Source organism: Perissodus microlepis, chromosome 8 (assembly GCF_051167445.1).
Source record: "Perissodus microlepis isolate ML-2025 ecotype Zambia chromosome 8, ASM5116744v1, whole genome shotgun sequence".
Taxonomy (NCBI): domain Eukaryota; kingdom Metazoa; phylum Chordata; class Actinopteri; order Cichliformes; family Cichlidae; genus Perissodus; species Perissodus microlepis.
In genome coordinates this window covers 16,271,966-16,290,602 of record NC_140468.1, presented here as the reverse complement: position 1 = coordinate 16,290,602, position 18,637 = coordinate 16,271,966, and the positions used below count along the sequence as shown (strand labels likewise).

Sequence of the window (18,637 nt, the reverse complement as noted above, 5' to 3'; positions counted from 1 at the left end):
GTGTGTGTGAAATTATATTTATTATATAAAAACTGGAAAAAAAGCATTTCGATTATGCTTTAAACAAAAAATCTTGCAAAAGCAGCTTAGTCTGTAGAGAAGTTTGGATCTGTTGCTTAAGTCTAGTTTTATAAATCCTCACCTGTAGGTTACAGAAAATTCTGAGCATCATGTTTTCCTTTTTTGTGAAATTTGATAAGCATTTCATACATTAAAGTATATGAAAGCAATCTTGATTTTCTGTACATCAAATACCACCTCGATTACGTTGCTGTCTCAGCGTGTCACAGCTCGTCTCACTGACTCCTCGTTGTGAGTGGCCACTATGAACCTGTACCGCTCAGGTTCCTGCACCGCTCAGGTTCCTGCGACATGACATCCAGCATCACATCAAGGCATCCGTTATAACTGTTCAAGCAGACGTGAAATGTATCAAGAGTCGAATCAAGATCAAAAATGATTGGTGATTGTTATACTCCGGAGGTTTTCGTTCTGTCTTACCAGCCTGTCATTGGTGTCCTCCCAGCTCTGATGGATGGGGTCCTGGTGACCCTCTTTCCTCGCTAGTTTTCTGTTTTTGTCCATGTAGGCTCCTCTCACCAGCTTGACACCCAAACAGAAACACTCATTCTTGTATAGAGACAGCACATCTAAGAGGAGAGACCCGGAGTCCTGATAACCACAGAATTTAACCACAGACACAAAGAGAATTATAATTAAAACCATTAACTGCCAGTGAAAGTAACGTAAAGTGTCTGATATTTGATGATAAAATGAGAAGAGAAATAGAGATAGTTGCCTTCAGGTAACATTGATATGTGTTCCAGATCCAGAGACCATCTTTGTTAAATAGAATCACTTTTTATTTAAAAAAAAAAAAAAAATTGCATCTACACTCATTAAATTTGCTTCATGTAGTCAAAGTTGGCTTATTGTGCTTCTCTCCGTTTTCTCCATAAATATTCAATTACAGTTGTGCCTGTTTTTAAAATCATGTAATCCCTAACTATGTTTTCTATACTTCTATACAAACTGACATCACTTTGGTATGGTCTCCCTTTTATAATCACCTCAGGCACAGTCAGAGCTACAGTTTTGACCCTGACTGAGGAGATGGAGTTTACAAACACCAAAAAAGAAATATTTTTTGCTTTATAAAAATAGTTGTTTTTCTTTTTCAATCACTCATCTTAGCAGTAGGATATACATGAAAAGAGAAACAAATTAAGTTTGAGTGAAAATGTAAATTTTTTGCACTCTCTGGTCAACTGACTCAGTGACTCAAATGACTCATTCAAACTCGATTCAGTAAAAAGAATCGAATTTACCATCACTAACCGAGACAGCGGTGACGCAAATCTGAAGGCTAGACTATCCAATTTCACAGCCTCGCACTTTCGGCCTTCTCGGTCTTCGAAGGACCCGGCCCAGGTAGACCGTGAAGGCCGGGTCCTCCTTTTGCGTGATGACGTCAGCACACTTCCTGTCCTCACGCGAGTAACAGTTGTGCCGCACGCCTTTTCTGTGCCTGCTCATGCAGCAAAACTGGATTTTAAAACAGCTTAAACGAAACATCACTTTCACCCGGTCGTAGGTGAGTTTGGCTCAGTAAGATTTAAGATAAGAGTGTGTGACTAAGCGATGCTTATTTACCGGCTGCACAAACGAGGAGGCCCCATGCTTTCTTGTTAGGGTGTTAGCTTAGCAACAACCCCGCGGCACGTTTGTGTTCCGTTATCTGATATGATACAGTTAACTTGTACCCTTGTTAGCTGTTGTGTATTTTTTGTATTTTGTTTTATTTGGCGTAAAGCATTTTGGGCACGGCGTGTAACCTATACTGCAATTTGGTTTTCATTTGCTTTGTTCACTCTAATCCAGTCTGTATAGCCTGTATGCTAGCATTAGACAAACAGTCTGCGGTATAGACGCATGTAAGCGTCAGCACTAAGGCCGGTGGACGTTTTTTCTGGAAAATAATTAAATCATACACACTACAGTTGGAAAAGAAAAGAGAAACATTGGAGACTGAAGAAGTCAGTTGGATGAGTGACGAAACGTTTCTCCCATCGAAAACGCTACGTCCAGATGAACAGAATCAACTTTTGGAGAAACGCCGGTTCCTTGTTTGCCGGTTGCTGCATCAATAACTATCTAATACTGGCCAACCAGATAGCAGCTGGGGTGAAATGAAAGGCTTTAGCACTGTTATAGGCCATCACGTTAGCAACTTTTAGTGGAACCTACAGTATTATTTGTCCCAGCTTTATTATTATTATTATTATTATTATTATTATTATTATTATCATCATCATCATCATCATCATTATCATCATCATTACTATTTTATTCTTGGCGGGTGTTTAACGCCGTCCAAGTAATAAAACACCCTCTATATGGAGCCAGAAATTTTTATTTATGTGTTTGAGTATATTGAATGGATTTACCATTTTCAAATGTGGAGTTGCATAGTAGACCAGTGTTTCCCAACCGGTGTTCCGTGGAAGATCGTCTGGTTCCACCTGATTAGTACCTGGGTCAACACACCTGAATCAAATGATTAGTTCATTACTAGGCCTCTGGAGAATTTAAAGACATGTTGTGGAGGTAATTTAGCTATTTAAATCAGCTGTGTTGGATCAATGACACATCTAAAACCTGCAGGACATCGGCCCTATGTTTGAAAAGAAAAAGTAGTCAGTCTGACCTGGGTCTTGGAGAAAATCCCGACCCGGATGAAGGCCCTAGCATGAGTAGTGGTAGAAGAAAGCAAAAAAAATGTATACTGGGGACTAGGGCTGTTTGATACAATGATATATATCGGATGACGATATAAAAACGTCTATCGTTTCATTTTAGCTATCGTTTGTTTCGTGGTGTCGCAAAATGAACTGTTTACGGCAATATTTTTTTCATCGTTTTGATGGTCACTGTAGTGGCTATATTAATTTATTAAAGTTCTATCTTTCTCTTATATTTAATATAACCATACTACGGATGGACAAGAAACCTTTCACAATAAAGCTAAAGATCCATTTGAGACTTTTCAAAATAAACTGAATCACGTGAAAGAGTTTGCAGAGCATTTACGGATGAGAAGCCAAAAAGAGCAGTTCAGGTGCTAAAAAATAAACCTTAGAGTCAAACGTTAGAATAGGCTTTTCTCCGCAGCACGCTGTGTAATAAATACTCACAAAGAAAACAGCGGCCGTTACAACTTATGTCTAAAAATGTATAGTTTCATGCATTAGTTAAAACACTCCACTCCAGGTACATGACGCCCAGCTGGAAACACTTCACACGAGTCGAGCTGCCCGAGATTCACAGAATTTACAGAAAATGTTAAGTTTTTGTGATTTATATAATTATCAGGACGTCTTATATTGGGATAAGAGATTTTGGTCATATCACACAGAGGACAAACACCTGGCGCGTGGGGGAAAATTACCAATGTGCTTTTTGTGACACTTTTGTGTGGTACCGTGTGATTTTCTTTTTTCTAATGTGAAATATGTGCCAAGGTTGGGAAACCCTGTAGCAGATTATGTGTGGTTCTAGTTTAATGAACAAAAGATCCCTGATCACTAATAAGAATGGACACAAATCCCTTTCAGGATGCATAAGGAAGGGAATACAGTCTTTTTCTTCTTTTTTTTAATCTCCCAAACTACAGTGTGGTGACGCCCTTTGTGATTAAGGGACTTAAAGCATCAGCTTCTTTTTTTAATAGATGCACATAGAGCAGGGTGATATGGCCCAAAATTTATATCACGATATATATTTGAAAATTTGCAATAACGATATAACTGACGGTATAATTTCTGGGAGACAAAATACAACTCCACAACTTTACTAGCGCAAAAAAAAACCCATCCATTTATTTTCACTTAAACAAGCAGCTGTTTTTTATGTGCATTAAAGCTATATACAAATTTAACAGTGCAAATGCAAATTCCTTGCTGAAAGTTTAACCAAAAGGCATTTCCAGTAGAAATGGGCTGACATATCCTGAGCATAACCATGTATAATAACCACTGAAGTTAAAAAGAGGTGCTTTGCAACATTAAACTGCAGTGTGCCAAATAAAAAAGTCAAATACGTATTTTTCAGACTATAAGGTGCACAGGATTATAAGGCACATTAAGCGAAACAAAGCAGTCAGATAAATCAAACTTTATTCAACTCATTCTTCTTGCTTCCTCCACTTCTGTACCATTGATTCATTAATGCTGTATTCTATCACAGCTACTCTATTCCCATGTTGTTGCAGTATATTAATGACTAATCTCGTATTGTGGATGGATTATCTCAGTTGTTCTCCTGATTGAAGTTTGGTCCTTTTACAGCATCCTGCCATGCGATAGCAGATGTCTCTAACCATCAGGAACCTTCACGTTAACTTTTATCGAGTGGAAAAGTGTTAGCGTTCATCCTCCAGCTTCACTGTTTATGTTATGCTAACATAGCATAGCATACTGCCTAGCCCAACTTCAGTAACTCTACAAACGTCACTGCTGTTTAGTTTCCTGTCTTCATTTATGTTGGAAGTGATAGCAGAGCAGTACGTTGAATGTTTTCAGAAATCTCTCAGTCAGAACATGCTATATCATGCTTAGGCAACTAGCGAAACTAGCGAGCTAACTTCCGCTAACTTCCTGCTAACTTCTAACTCCGTTAAATGTAATAAATTCTGTTTTCATGGATGCCTGGATGTTAAACTTCATAATTACACCTGGTAAAGCAGCAATGCTGATCATTTTATTAAAGTTGAAAGAATTTAGACAGTTTTTAACTCTCAGTGATGCTGCAGTGTTCGTTTGACTTTGGGACCTGAAGCGAGGGAGTTTAGGACCCAGATTACTCCCAGATTTACGAGCACCGACAAATACGGGAATAACAACGGCCCACTTGCATGTTCTACAAAAAAAAATGTGCTTTGTGTGTATCTGACAGACAAACACCAAACCAGTTCCACATCACTGAAGCTGCACCATTTTCACAAACCAATTCTGGTTCATCCGTTTCACTCAACAATCCACTTTCCCCCTAATCATTCTCCGTTGCCGCCGTGGTTTTTGGCCATGTCTGTATGAAAACAAAGGCACTGCGCATGCGCGTTTTACCCATATTCTATTGCGATATTTCATTTTCTTATCGTTGCCTAACATTGTACCGGTATTACCGTGAACGGTATAATATGGCCCAGCCCTAGATGCACAGTGATTATCTTTGTCAGCTGAATGTGTGCTGATAGAACACATGTAGAATCTGGAGCTGCATCTTTGTAATACCACTCATTACTTTCTGTACAGATTGGCAACATCCTTCAGCAATGTCTCGATTTTTTGCCACTGGGTCTGACAGTGAGTCAGAGGAGTCCTCATCTGCCGATGAGATCACCCCTAAGGCACCCGGAGCCACTTTCAAGCAGTAAGTGAAACTTGGAATAAATCTCATCACAAGCTCATCACACACATTGTTCTTCCTGTAAAGATCTGACTTGTGCACTTGGTTTTCACAGGTCGCTGCTTCTTAGCGACGATGAGGAGGACACAAAAAGAGTGGTGCGCAGCGCCAAAGATAAAAGGTTGGTGTGGTATTTTTAAAAGGTCACAACTTTAAAGTCTATACAAAATTTTGCCCCTTTTTTCTTTCTTTTGACTGAATTTATTCTTGAATCTTAGGTTTGAAGAGTTGACGAACCTCATAAAGACTATCCGCAACGCTATGAAGATTCGAGACATGTCCAAATGTCTGGAGGAGTTTGAGCAGCTTTGTCGAGCCTTCCTTAAAAGCAAGAATATAGTGGATAAAGAGGGTATTCCTCCCTTCTATATCCGCCTTCTGGCTGACTTGGAGGACTATTTGAACCAGGTTAGTAGCTTAGACAAAAAGTTAAACTGCAATTTCATGATTTAATTGTTTTTGTCCTAATCAAATACTTAACATTATTTTTACAGCTTTGGGAGGATAAAGAGGGGAAGAAGAAGATGAACAAGAACAATGCAAAAGCTCTCAGCACCCTGCGTCAGAAGATCCGCAAGTACAACAGAGACTTTGAGTCAGAAATAGCAGCATACAAGGAGGTAAAGTCAAAGACTAAATCTTCATGTCTATTTTCTATGCATTGTATGAATCTCTGGGGGGGTGTGTAAACTTAGGTCTCATCAGATCTGTTCTGTGAATGTGCTGAGCAGCTTCCTTCTGGTGTTATTTAATCTGGTGTATTAGAATTTATACGAATTCCAGCCTTAAAAAAAGCAGTTATCAGAATGTCTTGTCTCTCTCTCCCTGCTAGAATCCGCAGGAGTCTGCAGATGAGGAGGAGGAGGAGAAGGAGCCAGAGGACTCTGGTGAGCTTGTTGTTTATACAGGTTATGTGTAAAGGATTCAAACCGGAAAGCATAGGATTTAATAGGGGCATAGGTGAAATGTGTCTATGTGTAGTGCACGTGTCAAGTCTCATCATGAGTGATCAATCATTCTTGTACATCAACCTGTAGGCTGCCAGTGAAAATGGGCTTATTAAAAAGGACTGTTGAAGGTCCAGCTCCATGATATACTATACATATATTATACATATATTACACATATATTACACAGAATCTGAAGTTTAACTGCAAAAAATAAACTGATTTTAAAAGTTTGTTCGGTTGAAACTTTTGACTGTTTTTAATCTACTCTGAAGAAACTCCAGCAGATTAATCAGCTATAACTGGTGAAGTTGAGAACTTATTGCATTTTATTACTTAAAAACTCAGTTTAAGAGTTTTTTGCCCCCTTTCATTACTTCATTCTGTGCTTCAGTCAGTCACATTTTCACGTGCTGTACAAAGATTAGCTGCAAATGATGAGATGATCAATGTGTGTTGGTGCTGAGGGGAAAGGAGCCAGCATCGTCTGATATTTGTCTTTTTGTTCCACAAGGCTCGTCCTCTGACAGTGAAGGAGAGGTGTCATCCAAGTCCTTCTTGAAGAAAAAGCCTGAGGCGCCTTCAGAAGCCACCAAGTTTCTTAAGACTGCCAAGGAATCTGGGGTAAGAGGTCATTTAACTAAACTACAGCAAGAAAAGCAGAAGATCTGGTGGGAAAGACAAAATACTTGTACAGTTACTTGAGCTAAGATTTAGAGTTTTTCCCTCTTCTTGAAAGGATGAGTCTTCTTCCTCTGATGAAGATGATGACGACGATGATGATGATGAAGACTGGGGCTCAGACCAGTCAGGCAGCAGCGGTGAAACCTCTGATAAGGAAGAAGGAAAGACCTCATCCATGTCTGTGCTCTTCCTCAAGAAGTGAGTTTTTCTCTATTTTGTGTTGCACAAAAAAATGTATGCAAGTTCTAAATACTTCAGAAAACTTTTGAAACACTTTTTAGATTTTAAGTCAAATTTTACCGCAGAGAGTCATGTAGAGTGAATGTGTTGTTACCAAACACTGCGTCTGTCCTCAGAGCCCAGGACACTGAAAAGCCCGGTGTCAGGAAGGAAGAGAGGAAGAAGAAGCCCAAACAGAAAGAACGAATTGAGGAGGAGGCTGAGGAGGAAGGAGGCGAGGAGGCCGGGGGAGGCTGGGAGAAGGTTAAGGGAGGAGTACCTCTGGTTAAGGTAAAGAACAGATGGTAATATAAAACTGTTTCGACTTGATGCCGGCCGGACAGAAGAATAGATGCACTGGTGCTGCTTCTTATTTTAGTTTAGCTTTTTTGTGTTTCAGTGCCGACGTGTTCATTTATAGTAATGACAGTGATAAAATCAACATGCAATTGTCTGGCTAATTTAACAAAATCAATGACTGTAAAAAGAAAAACTTGCCTCTAAGAGTTTATTCAACACATTATTTGTATTTTTAATTTTAAGTTTGTTTGTTTTTTTCCCCATTGCGACCATTCAGGAGAAACCCAAAATGTTTGCTAAAGGCACCGAGATCAACACAGCGGTGGTGGTGAAGAAGCTGAATGAGATCCTGCAAGCAAGAGGCAAAAAAGGAACAGACAGGTACGACTGCATTTGTCACTAAAGCTTAAAAATATATATTTTAAAAATGTTACGTATTCACACGACTGTTGATATCCAGTCAATGTAAAACCAGGCGTGTCATGTGGAAGTATGTCCAGTATTTCAGAGAAATTCTTCTCCTGAACAAATCCTGACTCCTTTTTTTCTTTTTTTCTCCTCCCTCACTGACAGGGCGGCTCAAATTGAGCTATTTCATGCTCTGGCAGCCATCGCTGCAGAGAATAACTTGGGCCAAGGTATCCTGGTCAAGATCAAGTTCAACATTATTGCCTCCTTGTACGACTACAACCCCAACCTGGCAGCCTTCATGAAAGTGAGTGACACTGCTTTTAATTCTTACAGTATCAACAAAACCAAAAGGGTTCCTGTGATTTACTGTAGTGTTTCATGTTACATGAAATATCTTAAAATTGCAAGTCATCACAAATATTATTTGTGCTGTTTAACATTTTGGATTGAAAAGAATGAGTTCCTGAGTTATGGTTCTTCTGGCTTGTCTCCTTTTTTAGCCTGACATGTGGAAGAAGTGTCTGGATTGTATAGATGAGCTGCTAGACATTCTCTTTGAGCACAACAACATCTTCATCGGAGAGAACATCGCAGAGGACAGCGAGAATCTGGCCGTCTCCGATCAGGTGATCCCACTCATCCACCCCAAGCAATCTGTGGACTTAAAGAAAGAAAGCAGTTTAGACTAATAAAACACTCACATAGCTGTTGAACTGTCTGCATTTGTATCAACTGTCTTGTGAACTATGGGCTGGTATTAATTTCTTTGTGTGTATTTGTTAGCCTTTCAGGGTGCGCGGATGCATCTTAACCCTGGTAGAAAGGATGGATGAAGAATTTACAAAGATCATGCAGAACACTGATCCCCACTCTCAGGGTGAGTGGTGCCAAAACCTGACTGACGGTTATTAACTGCTGTGAGGTTGAATGTGTTAGGACTGTAAATGTGGATTAACGGGTTGCAATCTAAAATGTGGGATTTACATCACCCTTGAAATTTGTATTGCTGTATTTGCTGCTCATATGGATGTATTTTGCTTATTCTTTCCTCTTTTTTTTTTTTTTTAAATTTTCCTTCAGAATACGTTGACAATCTCAAAGATGAGGGCAGGGTTTGTGGCATCGTTGACCGGCTGCTCACCTACCTGGAGAACAAAGGCTCCACAGAAGAAATTTGCCGTGTCTACCTGCGCAGAATCATGCACACCTACTACAAGTTTGACTACAAAGCTCACAGACGCAGCCTGGGCCTGCAGGGAGAGACCAAGGTGAGAGACGGCACTGTGCAGAATCAGAACTTTCTTTTCTTGACAAACATCTGCATCATGATGCTATTTTTATGATGTTTAATGAAATGTTATGCATAAGGTGTAAAATGGTGTGCTGAAGTGTTTTTCTGTTGTGTAGTCCGAGCAGGACCAGGAGGAGAGCGAGGGAGAGGACAGCGCTGTGATCATGGACCGCCTCTGCAAGTTCATCTACGCCAAGGATCGCACCGACCGTATCCGTACCTGTGCTATCCTCTGCCACATATATCACCATGCTCTGCACTCACGCTGGTACCAGGCACGTGACCTGATGCTGATGAGTCACCTGCAGGACAACATCCAACACGCTGACCCACCTGTACAGGTAGGCACTCGTAATCATTATTTCTTCATATGAACATGTTCTGACTGAAACTATTAGTTGTATATACAGATCGCCTGTTTTAACCGTTTTCCCCTCCTCCTACCAGATCCTGTACAACAGAACAATGGTCCAACTTGGCATTTGTGCATTTAGGCAGGGCATGATTAAAGATGCCCACAATGCACTCCTGGACATTCAGTCCTCTGGCCGTGCCAAGGAGCTGCTGGGTCAAGGTTTGCTCATGAGGAACATGCAGGAGAGGAATGCAGAGCAGGAGAAGATTGAAAAGCGAAGACAAGTAAGTGCTGTCTGACCAGAGCAGTTAACTCTAACTAACATGTTGGTTTCTCTGTCAGTGTTGACCTGCTTGTAACCTGGATTTACTCCGTGAGTGAGTGAATTTTTGGGCCCCTCTCTCACAGCTGCAGGACAGATTTCCAGAAGATTTCATACAGTTGTTCATGTGCACTTGGTGACTAGTTACTTTTGTGTTTTCCCTAATTGGGCTTTGACATTTGTGACCTCACATTAATGTGCCAACTATTCCATGGTGTCTCCAGCTGCCTGTGTCCACAATAGTGTGAAATCAAGGCTGTGATGAAACAACAAATGTTTGGGTCTTTATTTTTAAAACACTGATGTGTCAGACATCCATTAGATGATACACACATGCATCGTGACGTTTATCCTCCCTAATAGGTGCCGTTCCACATGCACATCAACCTGGAGCTGCTGGAGTGTGTGTACCTGGTGTCAGCCATGCTGCTGGAAATACCCTACATGGCCGCCCATGAGTTTGATGCCCGCCGCCGGATGATCAGCAAGCAGTTCCACCACCAGCTCAGGGTCGGGGAGAGACAGCCCCTGCTAGGTACGAAACGCATCACGAGAGCTCTTTGTAGCAGGAAGTTTCATCCACAGAGGATAACCACAGCTTTATTTGTCCTCCAGGACCCCCAGAGAGCATGAGGGAGCACGTGGTGGCAGCCAGCAAAGCCATGAAGATGGGAGACTGGCGTACCTGCCACTCTTTCATCATCAATGAGAAGATGAACAGTAAGGTTTGGGACCTGTTCCCCGAGGCGCAGAGAGTACGCGAGATGCTCGTCAGGTTAGCATACACTGCCCCTGTTCATCACTTGGTTCATTCACCAGTGTGATAATCCCACTTAGACGTCCTTATGTTTTGTTTTTTGTTTTTTTTAATAGGAAAATCCAAGAAGAGTCACTGAGGACCTATCTGTTCACCTACAGCAGTGTATACGACTCCATCAGGTGAGCACAGATGTATTAGTTTCATCAGTCTTTACTAAACCACAGATTTCTGTAGACCAGTGTCTCTGCAGCTTCCCCACAGACCAAAGGTGATCGGTCACTGTTCTGCCAAACCTTAATTTTACTACGCTTGTCTGTCCTTCAGCATGGCAACGCTGTCTGAGATGTTTGAATTGGAGATGCCCACAGTCCACAGCATAATCAGCAAGATGATCATCAACGAGGAGCTGATGGTAGGACTCGACGTTTCTGTTCTGTGGACTGACACAGCAGTCTCATGTGGGGCTTTTATTTTTGAGAGTGTTTATATTTGTGATTACTTTTTATATGCCATTAATGTGGGTCCCCCTCTTTTCTCTTCAAAACAGGCGTCACTCGACCAGCCCACACAGACGGTAGTGATGCACCGCACTGAGCCAACGTCTCTGCAGAACATGGCTCTGCAGCTGGCAGAGAAACTGGGCAACTTGGTGGAGAACAACGAGCGCGTCTTTGACCTCAAACAGGGCGTCTATGGAGGTTACTTCAACAGGGGTAAGTTCATCTTGTTCTCACAGTACTTTGGGAACTTATTTCTAACCTTTCTGAACCATTTCTTTGTCTACTTTTGTTATCATAGGCTAATCTTGCTATTAGATGATAATGATCTTTTATTTGTATTACAGATCAGAAAGGTGGCTACCAACAGAAGCAATCCTACCAGAGAGGTATGTTAAATTTCACTGAGGTTGTTTCCTGTTTCATATGTTAATGAGGTTGGGTTATGTTTTCAGCAATAGATGCTATTTTAAATTCGTCCAATTGCAATTGCTAGAAAACATGCAAAGTCCTTCAGTGTAACACCTTTGTGTTTTGATTTGTTTTGAGGTTTGTTTGGTTTTTTCTTCTTTTCTTGTAATTGAATGAATTTGTGTGAACACTAATGAGATGATTGTTGTCTTTGTACAACCACAGATCAGAAATCTTACCAGCAGAAGCAGTCTGGTTACCAGAGAGGCGGTTACAGGAATCAAAATCAAGGAAATTATTGAGCTTGAAGTTTGTGGATTTCAGTTTTTCCAGGAGAGCTGTTCTTCATTTCAAAACAAGATCAACACCCCATGTTTGTGTGCTTGGCTCTTGGCCGTGCTCCCTCAATAAAACTGTTTTGCTGCTACTCCTTTGTCTGCTAGTGTTGCTTTGTCTCAGCAACTGCAGAGTCCACTTCCAATAAATATGAAGTTTTATTATTTCTAACAGAAATTACTGACGTTACAGTGTGGCAGTACAGTTAAGGGATAAAAAAGTGTTATTGACTAATATTTATCAAATAAATAATAAAGTGTGTTTTGGTGCTTGTTCTTTTTTTTGTTTGTTTTTTTTAAAATCAGCACAAAGACACTAAAGCGTGGAACAAAATTTCATTAACGTCTTTGTTTATCAGGGTCGAGCGTTAATTATAAAGTGTTACATCTTTTGTGGCATACATAGAAGCCTTCGTGCTTTGGTAAACTTGGGTAAATACTAACCATGGAACAGTCACTGTGTCACTACCGCTGACATTTATTACTGATTAGTTGATGCTTCACAGCAACTTGAATCACATTCTGGCGAAACAGTGGAAAGTTGTATATTAAATTCCCCAAAAATCTTGCAACAGCAGCTTACTCTGTAGAGAAGTTTGAATCTGTTTCTTCAGTCTAGTTTTATAAATCCTCATTTCTGAGCATCATGTTCTTTTGTTTAATTACATTTCATAAGCATTTCATACATTAAAGTACACAAAAGCAATCTTATGATACCCTGTCCATCAAATACAGTGTTCTCTCGTGATCAGATCTTTATTCAGTTCACCCACACGCATTAACATGATCATATCATTGTTAATTAAAGGTTTTATGCTTAATTCAGTTTACCTTCTGTTGCTAAATAACAGGCCCAGTAGTAGTTTTCAGGAGCTTTCTGGATATTACACCTTCAAGAGATATGAAAGTGTATTAAACAACAGTGCTCCCCACTAAGATCTTTTCCACACCACCTCCTGGTTGCAAACTTTAATATAAAACTGCAGAGTTCAGTTTTGGTTGATTTTTAGCTGCCTCCCCTTAAACTCAGCCGGAGTCTCCGATTGAGCTCTTTCCTCAGTAGGTCTCTTTCTTTCCGGATTCCCTGCAACACCGTGCGGTTCTCCTGAGCTCTGCGCACCAGGTAAGGCAGCGTTTCATCCACTGAGCCATAGGGCACTGACTTGTACACTGAGTAACCCTCCTTAGCTGGAAGGGAGAGGAGAGATGGGATGGTGTGATTATCAGACAAGTCAAAACCATAGCTTCCTTTCTCAACCCACTCAGGCAGTGATTGTGCATAGGTTTATCAGTTTTGGTGATGAAAGCGTGGACAGTCATTTAATAGTTATGTTAAGTGCATCAGTCAAGCTGTGATGTGACGAAAATCAGCTCACCCAGTGTAAGGGAGACGTGGTCACACATGCCCAGCAGCTGACCGAAACACACTGAGCCTCCATCTCTGTCTATTCTCAACTCCTCCATTCTGATGAGCATGTGCACAACATTTATATATTAAATGGCAGTGATTCCCAACCTTTAGGGGTCATAAATACATTTGAGGGGTTGTACCTTTCTCACCAATAAACATCTATCTATAAACCTCTATCACATAAGACCAAAGGAACACCCCTAAGCTTCATTTTATCCTTATTGTATTTGCTCTGCAAGACAGTTGAAAGTATCATAAATTCTGCAAAAAAAAGTAATTGTTTGTGATTATTTCTTGGATGTAACAATGCTACTTGGAAAAACAATCTTATACTGTTGGAAAGCATTTGGTGGTTGAGCAGCAGAGTTGAGTATCTGAGTTAAGCCCATGAAAAACTTGCCAGATATTGCCTGTCAAAGCTAAACAACAATCCAGTAACATTAACAGTTTGTTGTATTTTTATATTTAAAGTAGTTATGAAAACATTTGCTGATTTGTCAACTTTATCACTCTAGTATGGATTTTACATTGGCTCACCTATAACTGCACTTCCATTATGCATATGTTTCACACATACCACCTCGATTACGTCGTTGTGGATTCTCACCGTTTCACAGCTCGTCTCACTGACTCCTCGTTGTGAGTGGCCACTATGATCCTGTACCGCTCAGGTTCCTGGGATATGACGCCCAGCATCACATCAAGGCATCCGTTATAACTGTTCAAGAAGACGTGAAATGTATCAAGAGTCGAATCAAGATAAACAAAAATAATAGTTGACTGTTGCACTCAGGACGTTTTCCTTCTGTCTAACCAACCTGTCATTGGTGTCCTCCCAGCTCTGATGGATGGGGTCCTGGTGACCCTCTTTCATCGCTAGTTTTCTCTCTTTGTCCATGTAGGCTCCTCTCACCAGCTTGACACCCAAACACAAGCCCTCATTCTTGGATAGAGACAGCGCGTCTAAGAGGAGAGACCTGGAGTCCTGATAACCACAGAATTTAACCACAGACACAAAGAGAATTAAAACCATTAACTGTCTCAGTGCAAGTGACATAAAGTGTGTGATATTTGATGATAATATGAGAAGAGAAATAAAGATAAAGATAGTTGCCTTCAGGTAACATTGATATGTGTTCCAGATCCAGGTACCATCTTTGTTAAATTTCTTCATCATTGCCATGGTGACAAGAGAGAGGGCGGGGTTCATGTAGGTGTACTCAGCATCAACCAGGACTCTGACTTTGTTCACACTTGCCTAAAAAAGTTTTATTCATTTTATTCAAAATTTGCATCTACACTTATTAAATTTGCTTCATGTGTCAAAGTGGGCGTATTGTGCTTCTCTCTGTTTTCTTTAATAAATATTCAATTACTTTCGTGCATGATTTTAAAATAATATAATCCCCAACTATTTTTTGTATACTTGTGCCGAACTGACATCACTTTAAAATGGTCTCCCATTTATATAGTCACCTCAGGCACAGTCAGAGCTACAGTTTTGGCCCTGACTGAGGAGGTGGAGTTTACAACCACCAAGTTCTGGTTGTGGAAGTCAGGAGAGGGGCAGCCAATCAGAACAAAGTGGGCTTCTAGGCAGAGGGCATTACAGAGACAAGCATTAATAGACCGTCTAAATGCCAATATTTGCATGAATTACATATTTAAAATTGTTTTTATTTGTTAAAACTGTGAATACTCTTGGTAAATCTCAGAATAAAAGTGTGTGAGCATAACAGGTCCCATCTATGGGAGCATTTGTTAAGTGTTCGATTGTCTCTCCCCTACCTCGGCTATCTTGTTGAGTCTCAGTAGGCCAGATCGTAAGTGGGCAGCTTCCTTTTCATCTAAACCGGGGAAGCTGATTGGCTGAAAGAGATGATTTTAGGCTAAACTTCTTTATATGGGAACTGAAAGGTGACAAATAAGAAACTGGATCACTTGTTGAATTGTGGACTCACCTCACCATCCATTGATCTGATGAGGAGATTCAGATCGTATGGCTGTTGCCTAATGATGTTTGTGAGTTTTACCTTTAATACAACAAGTACATTTTCAGGAAATAAACAGTGTCAAAACTGAATAAAAACAGAGGTAAGGCAGATAGGTAGGGGGAGCTGGGTTTGCACATTCAAGAACAACCTGGAACAGCTGTGGATACACCAAACACTGAAATGTGTGTCCTTATCTTTTTTCCCACATATTTGAAGCCTCTGATGTTAACACTCCAGTTCCCATACATCCAGAATACTCAGAAATGCCTCCACCTACCCACCCACTCAAAAAAAAAAAGAAGTTTAAAGTCCCCTCGAGCATCTGTTCTAATAAATAATAATATTAAGGACTGGGGATTTGGAAGCCTTACACACAGCTCTGGACTGAGCAGCGCTGTGATCTTCAGCTGCATCATCGGGTCTTTGCTCCAAGCGTTGCTGTGGGACATTCGCACACACTCCAGCATGGTATCCATGTTGTCGTCGTATCTTTTCTCACTGCAGGCGATAAACCATAAACCGTAACATGAGAACCGCGAAGAGTGGACTTCACACCCAAGTGTAACAGCTGTGCACAGTTGTGTGTGTCGTGGGTTGGAGCTGAGTGTGAGGTCCTTTAACTTTTGTCATCATACGCTTGAGATGCAGAGGCAGGAGGTGGGCTGGGACCTATACGGCAGACTTCAGACAGTCTACAAGCCACAATTCATAGAAAAATACATAAACAAAAAATCGTATGAAACGTATGAAATTATGTACAAATTAATGCAAACCTGTTGAGAAGAGATTTCAAGAAATTTCAAGATTTCAAGAAAAAAATCCATCAATCTACGAGCAGTCTCAGCTTCCACAGAGGAAAAACAGCTTCTATCAGACTCCCAGTGTGTATTGGATTCCCGTTGACCAAATTCAGAACATATATGAATATTTGACACTCTTTTCTTTGCCTATTTTTATCAAAATAAATAAATACCACAAACATTTTATTTTATTTTATGTGATAGGTGCAAGACAAATATTAAAGACATTGTTTGTAGCTGCACAAGTGAGCTATTGAGTTTGTAAGGCTGGCTTTGAGAGGAGCAATCTCTCCCACTCAACTGCTCTATAAGCAAAAAACATCTGCATCAGATTTTTCTCACATTTCATGATTGTGTGCAGTTAAATGAGTTTTTCTGTCTCTAGCAAAATTAGAAATGTATTTATTTGTTCTTGTATTTCAAAATCCCATCATTGTTCAATTAAGTTAAGTTAATAAGTGTCCCGAAAAACCTAAACGTCCACATGCATTGATCTAAAGAGTAGTGAAGGCTAAAATCTGCCCAGCAGCTGCGAAACTTCCAAGTAATAGGAACATTGAGTGAAAATTAAAAGTGTCTTTTGAAGCAGCCTTTCAGCGACTTCTTAGACTCAGTCATACCCGGTGCTTTCTCCGAGGTCCTCCTCGATCGGCACGGCCAGCATGGGTCTCAGTCCCTGCAGGCTCATCTTCTGCATGGACTGCGAGATTTCAGTCTCATTTTCTCCAGCCACAAACTGGGCATACACAGTGGGCCTCAGCAGCAAGGAAAACCCCCTTTTCCCCAGGAGCGTGCGTGCCACCGACATCAACTGAAATTAGCAGAAGAGGAAAGTGGAGCAAACGTAGTGACTGGATTGAATGCCAGATGTCAATTTGTATATTTTGAAGCTTTTCTGACAAACCGCAGTCTCACCTTTCCACAGTTATTAACCAGCACTGGGAAGGAGCAGAGGTGGAAAACGCCCAGAGCACGAAGCAGCTCACCCAGACTCTTCACCTTGAAGGCACGGGGGTCCTCAAAGGCCAGAGTGTCTGAGAGCAGTTCATGCTGTTTCACCGCTGCCACCCTGGAGGCCGCAGAACTCAGGAGCCTCAGCGGCAAAATATGAGGGAGAGAGGGACGTAAATAAGAGCACAGCATGGTCCCGGGAGAAGTGTGCAGTGTGTGACTGATGCAGCTTGTAGATAAAGCTTTTTCTTTTCTTTGTTTCCTCTCAAATGCAGCAGTGTGTTAAATAAAAAACAGACTCTCAGTGATCGTCTCAGGAAGAGTTATTCCCTGTTGAAAGAAGAAAGTGTCTGTACAGTTAGTCGGCCTTACTCCAAGAACGGTCAGTCACAATCATGATGAATCAGAAGCAGCGTCTGTTACTATCCGTTGCAGTAATAAAACTGTATAAACAAACACCTTACCGTCCATCCTAACAGTGGCAATCGGAAGAGCTAAACAATGAAAAGCCAAAGCTTTGACAGTCCAAGTGTGAGCTGGTAGAATTTATCATATTTGGTTAACTCGCTGGTTAATAAATGACAACTTGGAAATTTGAGTAAACATCAGGTTGACCCTTAGAATGAAATCAAACGAATGGACAAGAAAAGCTCACCTGAGTATAGATATCATGTATAAGATATATAATCATGTTGAATCTAGTTTTTTTTTTTATTGTCTCCTGGAAGTTTTAAAATAGATTTGTCTGCAGAGGGCAATTCACGGCAGGAACCATGCATGGGTTCAGATGGTAGTCCCATTAATGTGGATCAAATTCAGTCAAATGATCGAATGAGCTGTGTAGTTTGTGGCCCATGTGATGTTACAGTAATGAACAGGAGAGAAAATTGTACACTTAACAAATGCTGAAAGCTCCATTATATCTAGAGAAGGGTTGAGCTCAAACATCTGTTTCCCCAAAAGCCACGAAAAGCAGCCAAGAGAGGAAATGATTAACTGCTGCCTGCTGACGTCCTCGTCAAGTACCTTTGACTTGTTAGTCTAAAAATTCTGTTAATCCCCCACAATCTCTGCTCTCCCAGCCATAAAAGTACTCATAGCTGTCCACAAAATGACTGATGCTGTCTTTGTCTGCACTGTGGCAGAGATCAGTGACAGAGCTTTAACTGCTTCTAATCTTCTAGATCAGGGGTGTCAAACTCATCATCAAAGCTAAAACTTTTGCATAACAAATTATAAGATAGAGTCATTTTCTGAGTAAAACTCAATGGAAAGAAGTAAAATTAAATTCTAAAAACTTTAACATATAAACCATCTATTTACAAAATAGATTTTCACATTTGATTGAATGAATGGGGTGGAGCTTATTAGACATTCAATCCTGACCCATGTCTGAATATAGAAAATCAGATGTTTCCTGTTTAGTCTTCCTTGTAATTTGCGTAACAGCAATTATGAGGTACACTTATATGAGAAAAATAAA

At 40.6% G+C, this 18,637-nt stretch overlaps 2 protein-coding genes across 2 annotated transcripts; one reads left to right on the top strand and one right to left on the bottom strand.

Moving 5' to 3' along the window:
• The first annotated feature begins 1,454 nt into the window (after positions 1 to 1,454).
• LOC146381687 (eukaryotic translation initiation factor 3 subunit C-like) lies at positions 1,455 to 12,090 on the top strand. Its single transcript, XM_084937791.1, has 23 exons — positions 1,455 to 1,594; positions 5,313 to 5,430; positions 5,522 to 5,587; positions 5,685 to 5,874; positions 5,961 to 6,086; positions 6,299 to 6,353; positions 6,928 to 7,037; positions 7,153 to 7,295; positions 7,454 to 7,607; positions 7,894 to 7,997; positions 8,190 to 8,331; positions 8,528 to 8,653; positions 8,811 to 8,904; positions 9,108 to 9,295; positions 9,435 to 9,659; positions 9,766 to 9,957; positions 10,359 to 10,530; positions 10,611 to 10,770; positions 10,869 to 10,934; positions 11,080 to 11,167; positions 11,303 to 11,468; positions 11,600 to 11,641; positions 11,889 to 12,090. The coding sequence occupies exons 2-23, from the start codon at positions 5,333 to 5,335 to the stop codon at positions 11,963 to 11,965; spliced, it is 2,784 nt and encodes a 927-aa protein (XP_084793917.1). The 5' UTR covers positions 1,455 to 1,594; positions 5,313 to 5,332; the 3' UTR covers positions 11,966 to 12,090.
• A 248-nt stretch (positions 12,091 to 12,338) lies between these two features.
• Positions 12,339 to 17,686, bottom strand: prodh2 (proline dehydrogenase 2). Its single transcript, XM_084937792.1, has 11 exons — positions 17,619 to 17,686; positions 17,119 to 17,484; positions 16,824 to 17,014; positions 15,775 to 15,901; positions 15,371 to 15,442; positions 15,198 to 15,278; positions 14,524 to 14,667; positions 14,228 to 14,394; positions 14,017 to 14,127; positions 13,375 to 13,463; positions 12,339 to 13,186 (listed from the first exon to the last, which is right to left on the bottom strand). Exons 2-11 carry the CDS (start codon positions 17,344 to 17,346, stop codon positions 13,005 to 13,007), a joined length of 1,392 nt encoding a protein of 463 aa, XP_084793918.1. The 5' UTR covers positions 17,347 to 17,484; positions 17,619 to 17,686; the 3' UTR covers positions 12,339 to 13,004.
• Between the last annotated feature and the right edge of the window lie 951 nt (positions 17,687 to 18,637).